Source organism: Tenebrio molitor, chromosome 1, assembly GCF_963966145.1.
Source record: "Tenebrio molitor chromosome 1, icTenMoli1.1, whole genome shotgun sequence".
NCBI lineage: Eukaryota > Metazoa > Arthropoda > Insecta > Coleoptera > Tenebrionidae > Tenebrio > Tenebrio molitor.
Genome location: NC_091046.1, coordinates 16,186,387 through 16,206,323, shown reverse-complemented (window position 1 = coordinate 16,206,323; position 19,937 = coordinate 16,186,387). Strand labels below are relative to the sequence as shown.

At 34.3% G+C, this 19,937-nt stretch overlaps 2 protein-coding genes and 1 long non-coding RNA gene across 5 annotated transcripts in view; 2 read left to right on the top strand and 1 right to left on the bottom strand.

The window, feature by feature from the left end:
• The window catches only part of LOC138122235 (uncharacterized), a 229,788-nt gene that overhangs the window by 49,525 nt on the left and 160,326 nt on the right, over window positions 1–19,937 (bottom strand). The gene's annotated exons all lie outside the window — the stretch shown is intronic.
• The window catches only part of d4, a 284,602-nt gene that overhangs the window by 166,508 nt on the left and 98,157 nt on the right, over window positions 1–19,937 (top strand). The gene's annotated exons all lie outside the window — the stretch shown is intronic.
• On the top strand, window positions 2,553–16,652 carry LOC138122193 (dipeptidase 1). Its single transcript, XM_069036376.1, has 2 exons — window positions 2,553–2,732; window positions 14,737–16,652. The coding sequence occupies exons 1-2, from the start codon at window positions 2,607–2,609 to the stop codon at window positions 16,114–16,116; spliced, it is 1,506 nt and encodes a 501-aa protein (XP_068892477.1). The 5' UTR covers window positions 2,553–2,606; the 3' UTR covers window positions 16,117–16,652.

Sequence of the window (19,937 nt, the reverse complement as noted above, 5' to 3'; positions counted from 1 at the left end):
GTAGAAAATTAGGTGTACTCTATAATTTTGAAATTAACTGTACATACATTGTTTCAAAATGTATGGTAAACTGAAAATAACGTAATTGAGGCATAAATTTTACCTAACAACTTAGTCCAAATGTTGTAAATTAAGTATTAACTAAGTTGTTAGTAAAGTATTAAAATACAAGTACACATTTGAGCTGTAAAATGAAGATAATATATTTTCCAGTGATGTATTGACAAATCTTAAATAACTGTAATTGTAAGATTCTAAATACAATATTGGATTGGAACAATTTTCAATAGTTACAATAGTTTTACTTTTTCGGCAAAATCAACGTCTCTCAAATATTAAATAAGAATGAAAAAATTAAAATTTAATAAAAAAAATTTTTTAACGTTCATAGAAAATATAATTTTAAAGTTTTAATTTGGAAGAGTGTACACCTTAGCAAATATTTTTTTTTTATAAATCTATACACATACTCCTATGTAAAAAAGCACAAGCACAGTTTATAATGTTCTATTGAAAAAGATTTAAATTGATTTATGCCCGGAACAGCTCAATAACTAACTGAATCAAGGCGTTGCTATACGGAGAGTTAACTAACTGGCCCGATAAAATTGTTTCCAGAAACCGGGCCTTAAAAACATTAATTGTATTAAGTTTTCTCTCCAACCGTCTTAAAAGAGGTTACTTTTAATACTGTTTTCTGTCACTAAAGTTGATGTTTTTGTAACTGTACAAAAAAGTTACGTGTTATTAAGGCAACACTTAAAAATGTTTACTTGCAACTGATAGTTTATCACTTCGTTGATTTGAAGAAAACAACTAAATATGTAAACAAAACGAATGCCAAAACTGTCTCTTTGGTTACACGAATATTTCAATAAAACGTTGCCTTTAAAATTTTAAATGTACCTATGACTTTCGTGCTTTTCATGATATGGGTCCCTTGGTTGGAGAAAAAATAATATGTGCCATTCGGCTACGTTAGGCTTCGCCTCGCTATGCAAACAAATTGCCCGTCAACAAAAGTATCACTTTTAATCCTAATAAGTAATAACACATTGGTAGTTGAAATTCAAAAAGGTATATTATTATACTCATGTCACATCGTGAGGAAGTTCCTTAACATTGACACAGAACATAATACACAACAAAGTCAAAATGCGGAGGCGAGACGCCGGTAATTATGTTGATAAGCACTGCACTATTACTTGATAGTAATATCCGTAATAGTGTATGTACTCCGGCAAAATTGCCGTGCCGCCGGGTGGAGGTGGGATACGGACACAATCTACATTATTAATTGTATTTAGTTTAGTTAGTGAGAAAATTTTTTCCACAAAATTTGTTTTTTTAATTCCTTTTGATAAACATTCAGATAAAGATTAAAAGTATAAAACTGTACCACTTAAGTTTTAAATTTACGTCGTCTGAATCTTAGGTTGGTTTAAATAAGAATGATGTTTGCATTATTCTCATGAGCCCATGAAACAAGGAAAATAGATTTGGTTCACCGCTAAATAATGGAATTACAAATATCCTCATTTCCAAACTTCGTTACAAAGTTTTCAGTTCCTTATGGAGTCCTTTATTCAATTGCATGTTAGGTCATCGCCTTTCACCCTGCGCATGATTTCATGTACCAATTTATTGAATTTTGAAGTAAATTTTCAGTAAATATGTACCTAATGTCATTTCCTTAACGCAAAAATTCAAAAAAAGTCTTTGCTGATATTGATTTAAACAAAAATGTATAAATCTCTTTCAATTAAAATTTTTAAAACGCATTCTGGAATATGCACTTAGATATAAAATTGATTAAAAAAATATTCATTCATGATTTTGTATTGTAAGTATTGGCGTTACGTTTACACTTTAATTAAATTTGATTTTATTTGATAAATTTATAAACAAATAAAAATTTTGTGTGTTCCCAAAATTGTAGGGCAGAATTAAAAAGGCCATTTACCTGTAGCGGTGAATTCGCAAAAATTTATGAAAGGGTAAAGATTCCCACCCTTTTGTTGAACCACATCACAGGCTACACTAATTATCCCCTAATCGCCATGTATGTATACGATAATGAGGTTGGTATCCGTTCAGCATCCCCGTGGACCACGGGCAACAGGTACAATCATGCGCGAGTCCACGATCCGACCTTATCGACCGTAACTCCAGGCCAAACAAACAACGTCCTCAAAGACATAAAGGATGGCATTCATCGTCGGTGGCAATTTCCCGTCACAATCACCGCATGTAAAGTATTTATGAACGCAATTCTGTCTTCCCGAGCTACTTTTATCACACACCCCGATCTGTCCGTCGCTCTTCAGGCCGGCCCGGCGAGTCCTGTGCTCGATTACATCACTGGATTCGGCAGCGTTTTCGGTATTTTCGGTTGAGCGACGATCAAAACGTCTCTAGATCGTATGTACACGGTGTTATTTGGGGCCCCGGCACCTGGACCACAATGCATAACGCGTGAACGACGCCGATCTAGTACATCGCTTGCGCCGCAACGCTGTCATGGTAACAGGAACAGCATCTCCAGGCACTCGACAGTCAGTGCAGGTAGCACGAGGTGATCAATGCAGCCGTGATGCGACGGCCCCATGGTCAACAGAGGCCACGGGACCCAGCCGGACCCGTGGATGCTGGACCCGGAGCTGCGCTACCACATCCAGCATTGCCCATGTCCGTGTAACCACATGGGATATGGAAATTTCTTAGATTACCAGGTAACTGGCTTCCTTCCTTCCTATTCTTTCCATAAGTACAAGTTTTTCTTCAACTTATGTAGTCGGCTGTCGTTAGTAAAGAAATTTGACACGCTTCTTCGATAAATACCAAATCTGCACAGTTTTCGTCGTAACAGAATCAATCATCTGCAACAACAGATGCGATCCCGGATATAAATATTTATCTAATTCGATGCGTCGCTCAGAATAATACAAACTTTTTTCAATTTCCTGAAATTCTCTTGTTTACAACTATCTCACCGAAGCGTCATTCACATTCAAAACCACCTCCTCGATACAAATAAAAACATGTATTTATAGTTTTGTTTCAATAAACTGTCAGAATAAATACCATATCCTAGAATCTACATTTTGACTAATTCTAAAATTTCTAATATTTCTGAACCGTTTTGTTTTTATTATTATTATTTTTTTAATATAAGTATGTACATAAATATTTTTGATATAATTAAGTTAATCACAAATTTAATTTCAAAGAAAAAGCGTCGTAGGTGCTGTACAACTGGAAAGCCAGAACATCTGAAACTCTAGTGGGAGTAGGTAGTTAATACTACCCGACGCTCAATAAATCTTGTAGAGGTGATAAATGTATATGTGTATACATATATGTATTGCAAATGTGATATAATGAAAAATAGTATCGGAAAAAATGAGATGATTAGAATGAGTTAAAGTAAAACTAAAATTTGTTGAATTATAATTTTTTTTAAATAAAAGGTCGTAGTAGCTCAAAAAAAACTGTTGAGGAGAAGCAGAAGTTTTTTTCTAAAAGAAACAATAAAACTCTGATTCCCTGATACCACTCAATCTTACCTTTCCTTATCCTTATGTTTTCGGACTACACATTAACTTTATAATCAAACTAATCACATTGACAGCATATGGCATAGGTCGTATTGACTGGTATTTCAAAAATGTAGGTATTCTGTGTATGGCCTTTCGCCGTATCACCAACGATATGGAAAATTAATCTTGATGAATTTTGGAATAAATATTTATGTAAATTAATTTTATGTTCGATTGTATTATAATTCATGATTTATGATATCGTTTAGTGTCCACAAACTATCTGTTTATGGACTAGTCCATAAAGATAGTAAAACGACCCCTTGTCACTTTTTGGTATTACTTAACAGGCCAGGACACTGGCTGTGTTGCCAAATTTCTTAGTGGGCCATTCCATAGCATCCTGAGTTTCAAAAATATTGGCACTTCCATAGAAAGGCGGTTCATTCAAAAATCATTTTGACAAGACAATTAATTGTGCAATTAATTTCAGTAATTGAAAAATAAACATGCCACACAAATGTTGTGTTCTCGTAGATACCCAATTGCAAGTCAAATTATGCTTCAAGTAAGTCTTCCTACGTTAGCGTTTTCAAATTCCCATCGAAGAAGATTAGAATGCAAGAATGGAGATGCGGATTTTGGAACTAGAAAACTGGCGCGTGAGGTCTTTGTTGCTCGTTCCATTAGGTCTAAAATCCATTTTAAATTATATTATAAACCTGTATTGATGGTAGGGTCCATACACCCGAGTGGGTAGCTTTTGCAGTTTTTATTTATTTCTAACAATTCATACTGCACCTTTATTGGTCTTTAATGGTCTCTGTGTACGACTTTAGAAAAAAAATCTTGTCCTGAGCTGTACAGTGTACAGGTGGCATGCGTTGGAATTTGCACTGGAGCTAATGCAATCAAGGTGAACTAAAAGGACTTCTATCTTCATTTTGGATAGGACACTTGTTCAGAATACAGTACTCTATGAAATTTTACTAAGAATAGCTATCTTATAAAGCAGGATACACATAATTACCTTGACTTGCTCACCTGATATACTTTGACTGAAGTAAAGTTGCAATACGAGAATTAGAAAAATCTTTCAGTGATGATTAACTGACAGCTAACAATGACAAAATAGTGAGTGACAGTGAGTGATCACAAAACTTCAAAACTAGTAACTTTTTTTAAAGGTTGGCGAAGCAACGTTGTCAGACGTTAGTGGGCCATTCCACAGACCACTTTCTGAAGTCAGTGTCACGGCCTGTTAAAATAGAGACCGCCTTGGTATTACTTCAAAATAAACGTCAAAATTTTCCTAATTTTATTTAAATCAGGAATGAATAGAATTAATAGAAAACTTTCCAGTCAAGATTCTTTAGCTTTTGCCCATTATTACAACTAGAAATAAAGACGATTTCAGTTCGTATTTCAAACACAAACACTGTTCGTTTTCAAATAAATACCGGGGGATCAAGAAGGACTGTTTAAGTTGGCAGTACAATTAAGAAAATTTTTTAATTCGGTTATTTATAACAGTGCAACTGGATATGTTTTGTTGGTTTTTTTGACAAATATCTGATATAGGTACAGCATTAACAACGACAAGCCACCAACAACCGGAAGTTACTCTTGTTATACGATTTAAAATACGATCCAGTGTTACCAACTTAAACAGTCCTTCTTGATCACCCCGTAGTAATAAATCATTTCGTAACCACAGAAACAAAAACAGAACGCTTCGAAATTATCGTAATTTTTAGAATCTATAAACCATTCACGATTATTTCAAATTCGGACTATCTATGAAAATCTGACATTTTAGTTGGCAGTATTGTGATTTGTCTTAATAAATCTATTTTAGGTTATAATTCAACCGAACACTGCTCCCAAGTTGTTACATTTTTTAAATAATTGAACGCATTAGGAACAATAATCGTAAAATTGTAATTGAAATGAAACATACATATTTGTAGGGCAGTTCTGGGTAAATTCTTATTAACTAAATTAATGACGGAATTGACAACAATGGGAATATTTAAAAACGAAACGTCATATGACAGGACCTGACGCCAATCTAACAAAAAAATATCACGGCTTCCTGCGTGTTTAAAATAATCGTGAACGGCATATATTAATTTTGTATCTAAAAGAAACTTAACTTCACAATCGAACATAAAGCTTTGTATGTAATTCGTACATAATTAGGTTTTGTGAACTTGCCCTATTTATTAGCCTCGCTCGCAAGCTCGCTCTGCCATAAACTATAGGGCTCGTCCAAGGATTGTATAAGAACATAGGATAGCTGGATGCGGGAATATTTTCGCCGAGCGTAGTGGGGGGCTGTGACGTCAGCGACGGACCAGAAACTGAATGAGTTCCGTATTACAATGATATATCAGTTGAGTGTCGCCCTATATTTTGTACTTTTCTGTAAAGTAATTCAATTATAATTTAATGTATCTACATATTACGCGGTCGAAACAATATCTAGTTTTAATAGATACTTATATAAAAATAAATCTAAAACTCTTGTCTCAAACCAAAATTAACGTACTATTAGGGACAAATTACTTTGGTCGTCAAAGTCAGTTGAGTGACATAAAGTTGTAAAGCAAATGTTAAATACCGAAAAATAGACCATTAATGAGAATTAATTAATAAATTAATAATAAATGCACTATTACTTGATAGTAATATCCGTAATAGTGTATGTATTCCGGCAAAATTGTCGTGCCGCCGGGTGGTGGAGGGAAATATATAAATGAGAAATTCCAAGGTGGAAAAATTGAAAAGGTTTCCACAAGGCAATTTGGCCCATGAACAAAATTTTTGAACGGTGGAAGGTGCCATACTTTTGACAAGGGAAAAGTCAATAATTTGAAATTGTCATCAACCTTGACTTGACGTTAATGTTTGGTTTACATTTTTTTTTTTTGAAGTGGCAGAAAAATTATGACCAGTGTATTTTGTCCCCTGTAGTACACTTCTGTACAATAAAATTAAACGGGACAACGAAATTTATAGTAAAAAATATTTATGTAAATCAGTATTTTTTTAGGAATGTCAAAATGCCGTGTCATTTAGACAACAATTTAAAAATGTTTTCAAATGTTAAATGTAATAAGACCGGTTTCATCAACGTCAGTTAAAGTTAACTGTAGGTTAAAATATACGAAAGCATTGTTATAGGTAGCAATTGATAATTACCTAAGTAACGAAGCATTTTAACCTACCGGCTTTTAACTGGGGCTGGTGAAACCGGCCTTTATACAACTAAAATATTGCGAAAATTACGTCATGACTTGTGCTTAATTTTCTTGCACAGAAGTGTACAATGAATGGTAATGAAAAATGAAATATGTACATTTGATCCGTCATTGTCCTGCTATAATACACGTTTTTATTATCTTATTTATAGTTATACTGGGTGCCCCAAAATTCGCGGAACAGCTTATCAGTATGTTGTTAAGTAGTCAATAAAATATCAGGTAAAAATGTTTTTAAAAAATCAATCTTCTTTTTTGTAGAAGATATAGACCTATTCGTTACACTAAATGTGACAACGCTGGCAACATTTAAAAACATTCTTTGTATCCCAATAGTCTACAAATATTTCATTTTTGTTGTGTCCATGGAAATGAGAAAGAAAAATGAAAGCCATGTTGCCATACGTTATTTGAGGTAAAACGGACATAAAATTACCACTTGCAAATGCTAGAAATAATGAAAAAAATAATTGCAAACCTGATCACAATCGTTCAGAATTATTATGCCACTGGGTAGTATAGGACAAATACATAGTCAAAATCTTTTTTAATATTTAAAGTAAACGAGATCAAAGCTGCACCTTTTGAACCCCGATATCTTCAAATCTAAGTGGTATAGTTTTTTTTTATTTTTTTCTCGTTATTTTCTAACATGAGTTGACATTGCCCCATTGAGTTGTTCCGCGAATTTTGGGGCACCCAGTATATTATTATACAATTAGTATTAGTTAGTACATTAAAAAAATAATTTTTTTATTCGACATTGTCAGAATTTGAGAATTTTCTCCTGTGTGAACGGATTTTGATAAATGTCACAACTTGTCAAAACGAAACGTCCAACTAATTTTACAGATTTTGAAGCGATTTGGAGCCTTTAAGGGATTTCACCCGCGTTTTAAACTGACCCACTCAATACAGAAAAAAAGCCCAATTTACACACGAACTCGTTAAATAAACTACTATTTTATTATACCTGAATCATAATCTCTGTTTTTGAACTCACTAACTTCAATATGACATTTCGCAAAAGCAACAGTTAACCGCGAACGTAGATTTCGCACACTACTGCTTCAAAATCATCCAAAAAGCATTGGCCTTTTTGAGCATTCTGAAAATAATTTGACTTGATAATAATAAAATCTGGCACATTCGCGCAAATGAAGCACTCCCTCCTTCGTCGCTGTGCCTCAAACAATGCGCTCATGTGCGAAAAATTTTTTCTCCCACTCGGTTCCTAAATAACTATTAATATATATTTTGACACTAAAATGCGTGCAAAATCGGCCCTTTAAAGCACTAAAGCTTAGGTCGCTTAGGTAACAACAAATTTACCTACATTTTGAACAATGATAAATACACATTTATTCACAATTCATAAAATATACGTATCAACGAAAAAAACAACAATTGACCATTTCTATATCAACAATTAATGACATAGATTAATTCGGAAAAGGTATTTCAATTTACTTTTTTTCTTATAAAAATAGCGTACGATGCACGTGTATAAGGGCCTTTAAAGCACTTGCCACGTTAAAAGCTACACGTCGTGTTCTTAAACTCGTCGCGCGTGTTTTAAGGCTTCCTTATAAATTTCACTGTTGGTGATTTTTGTACCGATTCGACTATTATTACAGCCAAATAATGCACAACGACGTTCTAGCATTTTTGTCCCTAATTTATTAAATTTAAATTAAAAAATCTCAACCGTTTAACGTGCGTAAGTGGATGTAAGTACAAACTGGTCCGTCGCTGACGTCACGCGAGAGTGGGGACGCAGCTCGAAGCGGACAACATTGCAAGCATAGGGATTCAGCTATCCTATGTTCTTATACAATCCTTGGGGCTCGTCCACAAAGACCTATATTATGTACTTATTACATAAATAGCTATTAATCGGGTAACAATTTTTAATTCACTTAAAACTAAAAATTACGAACAGTCTCAGCGAACAACAACAAAATTCTTAATTTCTTATGTTTTGCTGCATTTTGTTTTTTCCTTTTAAAAAACGGTAAATTTCCAAATTAATAACGTCATTTTGTTTAGAGCTACCTCTAAACAATAAAAGTTTTTCAAAATCAACACTGAACAACAAAAAATCGAGTTTATATGTAAATTAACTACTCTCTTGCCAATTAACCTTGTCTATCATAATATAACTTTAGGTCTCAAGAGACGCTCCTGGTTGTAAATGAGAATTGTTTGACTAAAGTGTCAAAACTTTGTAATTATTTTAAAAGATGATGTAGGTGCTTTGCTTTTGACAGTTGATAAAAAATTATTGTGAAGGAATTTCGAAATTTATCAAAGATATTTTTGTTAAAATAGATTAATTTTTTGACTTTAGATTTCTATAAAGGAAAGTAGAAATATAATTGATTTCATATAAATGTTCATCAAGTGAGCTGTGCATTTGTAAAATCACCTTTAATTTAGTTACATTACAAAAGTCACATTTATGAAGGTCATGTCCAATAAATCTTTACTTGGTAAAAATACAAAGACAAAAACAAATAAAAATTACTTTAATTTAATCAGTAAAAAGACGTAACATTGCTTTTGAAATCAGCAATGTTAAAATGGACAAAAACTAAAAAATTAGTCAAATCGGATTCGCGCAGAGCAAGCAACTTTGAAAGTTAAAGTCACTAGCTTTAGCTTTACTTCCAACAGAAAATCAGATTTTCATGGCTTGCTTAGATGCACATTTATATGAAATTGAGTATAAGTACCTTTGTCAAGGAAAAGTACTCACTGCGTTCGGCAGCCAATCTACCAGCCACAGCACATAAAACTTCATTTTTGCTCCTCATAACATAATATACTAATTTACATTTTTTAAAATTAATATTGCTAATAATTGTTAATAAATTGTTATAATGTCTAAAATAACTCTTATATGTACAGTTGCGGACACGGAATTTTAGACGTCAAATTTATGTCAATTCAAAAAATGTCAATGTAAGCCACGCTTTATTGTCATTATGATTGACGTTTGAAACTATTTGACATTTGAAATTTTATTTTTGGCATGTCAGTATGATAAAAATTACAAAAATCGAAAGTGAGATTAGTTGCACCTAAAGCCAGTTTTACATTTTTATGTCAATCGAATAACTAATCGTCCAAGATTCCGTGTCCGCAATAGTAGGTATATACCATTTTAAATTCTAAATAAAAACTATTTATTTTTTTTTACTTTTACTATAGCAGATATCTTGTCGAATCCAAGTACTAATAGATATGTATTTTACTAACCTTATGATTGACACCTTTTATACACAGATGATCTCGTTCCATTTTAAACATTCACGTATACTGGATATTCAATTCAATTCATTTCAATTTATCCATGCTAAAATACAAAAAGTACATGAAATATGTATGCTAAAATACAATATAATTCAATCTAAAAGATTGGAGGATGTGGTATAGTTGGTTGCGAAAATAACGGGAAAAAACAATTTTCCTAATGTAAATTTGGTTTAATTATGTAATTGTCTACTTGACAATACCGATCAAATAATTTTTATAAATGTCATTGAATTTTGACAATAATTCTAACCTCGTAAGAAGGTTTCACACTATGAAAAAATTGTAAAAATGCGTAGAGGGATATGGAGAGAGCACTCTTCAAAAAAGTGGACACGACCGCGCTTTTCTGTAGACCTAATAAAAGGTCTCCAGATGAGCCGAGCGAAACCGAAGTTAACGCAAATATTTCATCTTTCCAGTGGCGTCCCTTTAACTTTTTTCTGGAGACAATTTTTGCATGAATTGTAGGAAGACGACCGTAAATAATTAGTTCAAAATAAAAACAGATCAGAGTTATACAACTGAAAAAATACAAAGACAATTCACCAACCGGTTCACGTGTAAAAAAGCAAATCCCAGTAAAATGACGGAACACCGACGCCTATGAAGCATCTGATGCCCAACGACCCTAGTCACGAAATTTCACGAAGTACTGGCGGTCATTTTAAAAGGCGTCATAAAAGGTCTCCGCACAGGTCTTGCGACGTGCCGCTTCCTTTACATTGCCAGCATAGGCAGTGCTCCCTCCATATCCCTCTACGTAAAAATGTGTCAATTTTATTCTGACAGTTCCCGTTTTTTTGCAACCAACTGTACTATCGAATTCATGAAAAACTAGTAGGTACAGCAAAATTTTGTTGGAGTAAATTCGGCTACATGAAAATGTCAAATATAAACGTCTATCATTATGACAGTTCGAATTTAGCAATGCTCAATCCACTGTCAAACGTATTTGGGTTATGTTGGACATTAATAACCAGTTAACATAAAGTACGTAGAAACGTTACACTGCAACATTTTTGAAAAGTTAACATAACTACGACGTTTTACTGTCCTAGTTTTTCATGAATTCGATAGTTCATCCAAAGATATAGTAATTTTATGGACTTTGGTCACTTTTATTACCAACTTGAACAGAGTTATACGTATATCTTCTGTCTTTGCAAACAGGAAACGGTCAGTACGATCCTGAAAATGAACCATTGGAGACGAGGTATTAGGTAGAGCCCAGTCGCGCGACGAGTGTCACAAGCTTATTGCCCTGCCATTACTAACCCCCTCAAGTTAATGTACTCCATCCTCATAAAATCACTATATTTCTGGGTCTACTTTACATAATAGGAAAAAAGCAAAGTTGAAATCCTTTGTTGTTAGGTCAAATATTATAAAATTTATGATTATACAGGGTTATTATAAATGATTGTAGTCGAAGCAAGCCATGCCCATGTTATGAAATTTTTTCCGCCTCACTGTGAACTGTCAATTTTTGTTACTGTCAGTTGAAGGGTATATTTCAAATTTTACGTGCGCTAGGTATTACTTTCTCTACGTACAATTGCGGCCACGGAATTTTGGCCGTCACTTGTCATTCCATTGACATGAGATGTAAAGCGCCCCTTACGTATTCGTAACCTCACTTTCTGCTATTTGTCATTTTGCCGCTGACTGACTTGCATGAAAACGCGCTTCCTCATTGCCTGCAACAAGTCAAGCACACACATATTATACATGTATATGCACTTATGCAGGAATAACGCAAAGAGATTCATTCCCCTCGGATTCAAGACAAGACTTTCTTGGATCTTCTTGAATCTTAGCTCTCGGTAGTCTCGGTAAGATCTGTGCACCCTAGCGCAGGTGCGCATGTGCTGCATAACGCCTTTCATAATGCGATAATATTACGATACTAATAATAATAAAGCTACTTTAAGTGACGATCAAACAATTATATTTTATTAACCTAATGTTGACAAAGAGAAAGAAAGCATAAATAGGTAGGGATGATAAATATAAAAATAAAATAGAAACATAATAAATAGGTAGGTATTAGAAACATGCAAAGAAACTAGTATTTTGTAACTGCCCCATTTGCGTCTAAAACTTTTCTTAGTCTATTCGGCATGGAAAGGCATAGATTTCTGATGTAGTCCTGAGGTAACGCGTGCCATGCATCAGTGATCGCAGTAAGGAGTTCCTGTCTATTACGATAAATTTGTCTCTGTTTTTGCAAATGCCTTACCAAAAAACCCCACATATTCTCTATCGGGTTCACATCTGGACTACGACTGGGCCAGTCGAGGACGTTTATATTTTGATCCTGGAACCATGTTGCTACCCTATGAGACGTATGCACGGAGCAGTTGTCCTGCTGAAAGATAAAGTTTTGATTGGGATAAACCCTAGTCACTGAAGGGCGCATCACATTTTCCAGGATCCTAATATAAACGCCAGAGTTCAGCCGCTCTTCCACATGGAGCATTACCCCAGGACTGACAGCAGAAATCCACCCCCATACGTTAACAGAAAAGCGACCGGATCGTTCGCTCGGTTCAACGTAGCGTTCATCGTATCGGCTGTTTCGTGGTCTATACACCCTAACACGACCATTGTGCGCCGACTGGAAGACCTTTTCGTCTGAGAACACAACTCGGCTCCAAAAAGCATTATCTTTTGCTAAGTGCTCTAAGCAAATCCAACTCTTGCCTCCTTATGCTGAGGGGTAAGACGTATTTTTCTAGCAGCTGCGTGGTTTCGTAGTTCACTATTCCTCAGACGACGACGTGAGGTTCTGACGGAGCCCGGGAAATTACTGATATTCACTGCTGCAGTAGCAGTAGTAAAAGGACTGTTTCGTATCACAGTTAAAAGTTGTTCGTCTTCATTACGTGTAGAAATTCGACGTCCCCCGGAACCTGGACGTCGTTCCACTGTTTGATCTTGCCTCCATTTTTTAATAATTGCACTTATCGTGCTTCTTCCTATACCCAAACGTTCCGAAATTTTAGAATGTGATAGACCATCTTGGAACAGGGATATTATCTGCACTTTATTAAAATAGGGTATTGGTGCCATGTTAGCAACTATTTGAATGAAGTATGACAGTGACAAATTTTTGGATGTCAATTCAAAAAGTCAATCATAATGACAATAAAGCATGAACTACATCCATTTTTTTGAATTGACATGAAAGTGACGGCCAAAATTCCGTGGCCGCGATAGTAGAATTTAGTGATTTTTATGTCAACCAATCTCTCGCTGGACAAACTATATCTAAATAAACTCCTAGCAATTGTATAGGTTTATTGTTAATTATTGTTTCACATAAGGAAAAGGATATCATTTGCTATAATATAATTATTGTTAACAAACCCATGTTTGTCTATGTTAGCCTCATGTAATTATTGTTGTTCCATAAGACAACAAATTATTACATATAGTGCGGACGTAAATGGTTCCATACCCTCCTAACTTTTAAATCAGGTAACATAGAGAGATCTGAAGGAATGTCATGCTCATGAGATTCATTACTTGAGAGATCTTTTAATTCACTATTCAACAAAGGCTTGATTTTTCAGTTCTATCACTTCTTGCTGGAGTTACGTTATGCATGTGACTCTGAAGGGTCGCCCTATACAACTATAATATTTAAATCATCACAACGAGCTAGCAGTATTTTACAAACCAAGTAAATTTAACTGAAAAATATCTTCACACAAGTGTAATTTTTCTTTAAAATACATTCTAATGGAATGGGCAGGTAGGAAACGTAAAGTTCCCGGTTCACAAATGCTGGACTATTGAATCCATCATCCGCAACGAGCGGCACTAGCAAAATTCAACTTTAGTTGTTGTAGCTGCAGTAGCCTGCAAAAATATAAAATGCCGCTTTGTTGATTTTGTGAATATTATAGTTTTATAACTGAACCCGTCGGAGTCACATAAAAACACTATATCACTCTATTCAATATTCCATGCCAGAACGACATTATGCTCTTCCCTCCTCGTTTCTTATGTCCGTACGGGTGATCATGGCGTGAACGTTCACAGGTAAATTCGTCCTAGTATGTTCTACGGTCCTAGTAGCGTGCCGTAATCTGTATACCAACGGCAGCTCGTAAAATAACTTCACGATAAGGTCAACAAAACACTTTCTCTAGATGAATCTTTGAGATATATTGTTAGAATTATTTTGTGAAGATTATTTAATCACAATAATTTAAAAAATCGAATTTTGAATTTTAAAAATGTTAAAATATGTAATTACCTCTAATAAATTACTCAAGGGAAACCTTAATTACGATTATAATTAAAACCAACCCAATCAATATATCTACAATTTTTGTAGTCTAAGTCAAGAGAGATCAAATTTCTCCGGTTTAATGGCAGCACGATTTATCTACGTAGTTGAATGTTGAATCACCTACTGTAACACAAACACTATCATGTTATTTGGCAATTTGGTTTTCTTCCTCTGAAAAACTGACAGCAGCGCATATTATTTTATTACATTTTCCATATTCGGTATGTTATTTACCAGTCTAAAGTTGTTAACGTGTTCAAAGTGCTATATTTTAATTGTTTGGGTAGAAATTAATTAGTATTATATTTTGTTTTAGATTCCTCCATGTCCACGACAACTGCCAATTCATCAAGAAACTTCTTTTAGTGCAGTGCCTAATTATGTTCAAAATAATTTCTACTACGACTATGAATATAACGCATCTTTAGAATCATGTTCATGTAGCACCGACAGTGATTCGTCCAGAAGTCCAGTATGTGGTCCTTGGTGTATCTGCCTAGTGGTATGTGTAATTGTCGCTACAGTGGCGGCTGGTTTAAGCCTTCCTTTTGCCTTAAATCCTGAAATTAAACCCCAAACGTTAGAAGAACGTCTAGAAGTAGTCCATCATTTATTGAAAAACGTTCCCCTAATCGACGGACACAATGACCTGCCCTGGAACTTGCGAAAGTTTGTTCACAACAAACTGTCGAAACTAAATCTCAGTGCCATTGAACAACAAGAACCGTGGTCCAAAAGTCGCTGGTCCCAAACGGACATCCCGCGGTTGAAGCAAGGACTTCTAGGGGCTCAGTTCTGGTCAGCTTACGTGCCTTGCAAAGCTCAGCATCTAGATGCGGTGCAAATAACATTAGAACAAATAGACGTTGTTAAGCGGCTCGTCGACATCAACTCGCAACATTTCGCCCTAGTTCGAAGCTCCAACGAACTGGTAAATGTCCACAAAGATGGCCGGATCGCCTCTTTGATAGGAGTGGAAGGCGGTCATGCCTTGGGCAACTCCCTTGCGGTCCTCAGAACGTTCTACAACTTGGGAGCCAGGTACCTTACTATAACACACTCGTGCGATACGCCCTGGGCCAGAGGAACGAATTCTCAGCACCCGGAGGGCCTGACCGAATTTGGCAAGAGCGTGATCAAAGAGATGAATCGGTTGGGGATGATCATCGATCTCTCTCACACTTCCATGAGGACCGCTAAAGCTGCAATCAACGCCTCGCATGCCCCTGTCATCTTTTCCCATTCGAGCGCCTACTCCTTGTGTAATTCTTCGCGAAACGTGCCCGACGACGTCCTTAAGCTCGTGGCACACAATGGGGGGATCGTTATGGTCAACTTTTACACGTACTTGGTCACTTGCAATGAGAACGCTTCGATTCACGATGTCATCAAGCACATCAATCACATTAGGAGTGTAGCTGGCATTGATCACGTCGGAATCGGCGCCGGGTACGACGGCATTAATATGACTCCAGTAGGATTGGAAGATGTATCGAGGTATCCTCATCTGCTGGCAGAACTTCTGGCAGATCCAGTTTGGAGCGAAAAAGATGTATCGCTCCTGGCAGGACTCAACTTTTTGAGAGTTTTTGAGAAAGTCGAAGAAATCAGAGACAAATGGAAAATGGCCGAAATTCTGCCAACAGAAGATTCAGCTCCGTACTTTCAATCACACTGTACCTCTCTTTATTCCTGATCATCCGTCATGTAAATAAAGTACGGTTCAATTTGATAATGATTTATATAAAAACACAAAAAAATATATATTACAAATGTAATTTATATTATATGTATACTGTATGGAACACGGTGGCCCACTTTAGTTGAAAACTCCGAGAAAATAACTTTAACTACTGTGGACCTCCTTACTCTGTACACTATTTTATTGTATGTTATTTACCAAAGTCCAAAGCTGACGTCGCGTATTTTAATATTAATGTACACTATATAACAAAATTAATGACACATTTGAAGTTAAAAAATACATCGGCACAATTCGTCGTATTTTGAAAGGAACTATAAATAGTTAATCAATATGGAAACCCTTGCGAAACACGCTCGGCAGGGAATTGTATTAAAGTAGGCTGACTAGTTTTAACCTCTTTTGTGTCAATAATGTTCTTATATACTGATTTTACATATATTTTATAATTAAGTCGTAACACTGCCATTAAATTATCAAAGCATACAATATTATATTATACAAATTTACAATATTTATAATATTTTTTTTTTAAATTTGACTTGTTTTGTGAACATGGATAAATTGTGGCAGAAAAAAGTGAAACTTAATACTATCGAGTACCTATCAATATAATATATAGATAATAAAACTAATAAATATTGTTGAAAAGCACAAAACTTTTAAAATAAAATAGGTACCTATAATAGAATGCGATGCATGAATTAAATAACAATAGATTATTCCATTCATAAATATTATAGTCAGTTTTTATGAACTATTTTAATAAAATAGTAACTAAAAATGTAATATTTATATAATAGTTACAAGTTAATAAAGTCCACTAGATTGTATTTAATACTGAGAAACTTCAGCAAACTATCTTTAAAAAGAATTTAATGTGTGACTAGTTCACGTGATGTAATGTTCGATAGATAGTTAGTGCAACAAAAGTCAGTTAAGCAAATAACTTTTGTATTATAAAATTTTCTAAGTTTATTTACAATTGTTTAGGAAATAACTGTATACTTCTGTTCACGGAAAGAGCATACAAGTCTTGAGAGAGATTTTTGCGAGTTTTTGGCTGTGTAAATTTACTTGATGTTTGTTTCCATGTTATCCATATTGTTAACAGGTAAGAATTTACAAACGAATTTTGATTATACCAGACTTAAAAGAACCCACAATAAACCTTGAAAATAAAGAATAATACCTATAATGTTGATAACAGTAACATTAAGCGGGGCATTAAGTACACTTTTACTGGCTGAAATCGAATTATTTCAATTACCTGACACACTGACAATGACAGTGACATCAGGTAATGGTAAATCTGATTTACACAAGCAAAATGTAAGTGTATGCTTTTTCAGTGAACAGAAGTGTAAGTTTGCCATAAACAACACGTTTCTGTTTGTTCTTCGAGTTTATAGAAATACAGCTATATTGAAATATTTAAATAAATTTAAGTTATTTAAAATAAAATTATTTTTCTTTCGTCTCTTATTTTAATCTACATCCTTAACATTTTCGAGATAACTTTTAAAAGTATGTTTGAGGCTTTTGAATAAAATTTTTAGAAAACTCCCCAGACAAGTTTTTATAATTCTTTGTTTTTATACGTACACGTCACATTTCATTTATAATTTTATTCCTGTAAAACATGCTCTGTGTTTATGATTGGGTAAACTTCGTCCAGCGAGAGATTGGGAGATTTTACATTTTATTAAATTAACCCAACACTACAAAATGCTAGAATACATTAATTAGAGAAAAATGTTACTGCTTGTAGGATATATTTCAAATTTTACGTGCGCTAGGTACTATTGCGATCATTCAATTTTGGACATCATTTTTCTGTCATAAAAAAAAAATACTCTAAATCATGCTTTATTGAAATTGTCACACATGAATGATGAAATTGTTGTCAAATTTATTTACAATTTGTCAATATGAGCCATGACAAAATATTAAGTTTATAGTCTTTAGTTATTTATTTTCTATTTTTTATTAATTAAAACCTCGTTCTATTCCATTTGTCTGATTTTTAAAACTTCTTGAATGTTTTGTCGGTAAATCTGACATTCACATTTTCAAAATAGACACAATCAAAATTAAGATTATTCCTAATACATAAAGGTCGTTTTAGAATGTATGACAGCACGATGACACTAGTGTCCAAAATTTATTGATCGCGACTGTACTACTTTCTCTACGTAGACTTTAGTGATTTTTATGTCAACCAATCTCTCGCTGGACAAACTATACTATTATATAGTGTTCCCATTTCTAATTTGGTTTTACTACCAGCCCTGTTGTCAGGGAGTTAAATACCCCGACAATAGGCAACTACCGCCATAAATTCTAGGATTGTAAAAGAAGGTCTGTTGTCTGACCAGGTTACAATATCTTCACTATTGCCAAAACCACAACCCCAGCCCCTAATAATTACAATTGCACTGCCATAAAACCAAATTATAAATGGAAAAACTATAACCTCCTGATCATTTTTAGTTTGACTACTTTGATTCTATTTATTATTTATTGTTATTCTCTTGCAATATTTTGAAATCACATGAACCAATGTTTTAACGAGACAAACAACAAAATAGTATATTATGATACAAGTTTATAAGAAAGCCTTTAAAGCACGCGCGACGAGTTTAACGTCGCAAGTGCTTTAAAGACCCTTATAAACGTGTATCATACGCTATTTTTTATTATACCTGCATTACAATCTGAAAATTATAACGAAAAAAGTAAATTGAAATATTGTATTCTCAATTTGGTTGTAGGTCGTAAAATTTTATTGGATATTATGAGCGATTAACGGGCACAATGGTTGGGTTTGAAAAGGTTGGGAAGCGGCGCGTGCCGTTTGCTGTACAATACGAAATGTACAATACAACCCTGCTTAAAATATTACCTGCTAGTGGTAAACTAGGATTTATAATAAGCCCCGCAAGATCTTTAACTTAAAGTACCATAACATTTTACTACCTACAACCAAATTGAAACTACAGTATAATACAACCCTGCTTAAAATATTACCTGCTAGTGGTAAATTGGGATTTATAAGCCCCGAAAGATCTTTAACTTAAAGTACTATACAATTTTACGACCTACAACCAAATTGAAAATACACCTTTTCCGAAGTAATCTGTGTCATTAATCGTTGATATAGAAATGGTCAATTGTTGTTGTTTCGTTGCCATGTATATTTGTTATAAATTGTGTATAAATACACATTGTTCAAAATGTAGGTGAATTTGTTGTTACCAAAGCAACCCTTAAATCTTTAGTGTTTTAAAGGCCCTTTTAATCCAACTGTACAAGTTTTTAAATTACTATGTATTGGGTGTTTTTTTTTTAATTTCACCTCAAAGTTGGCGTTGAAGAGTCGATTGTGAACTTGCTACGGATTACGGATGACGGATTAGCTGTTTAAATCTTACGTACGTTTTTACACGAGTGGTAGGTATAGTACTTTAACGTGACTCTGGCGGGTCAAGCAATAAAAACATAAAATTCAAATTAAGAGGTCTTGGAACACTGTTGTTTGTCCAATGTGTAATATCATATAATATCACATTGCAAATGCATCTCTAAGTTATGGTAACATAAGAGCTACGAGTATTTCTCTTTGAGATTTATTCTTATGAGCTTTTTGTGTCTGCTACGTTTGAAGCAAAAATAATTCTAGTGATCAGAGCGTTACGATGTACTTTAGTTTCAATTTGGTTGTAGGTCGTAAAATTTTATTGGATATTATGAGCGATTAACGGGCACAATGGTTGGGTTTAAAAAGGTTGGGAAGCGGCGCGTGCCGTTTGCTG

Excerpts from the sequence above, each read along its gene's own strand:
- LOC138122193 (XM_069036376.1), top strand. The coding sequence starts at position 2,607 with ATGGTCAACAGAGGCCACGGGACCCAGCCGGACCCGTGGATGCTGGAC. Across the intron at positions 2,733-14,736 it reads GAAATTTCTTAGATTACCAG|ATTCCTCCATGTCCACGACA; the intron begins GTAACTGGCTTC and ends ATTTTGTTTTAG.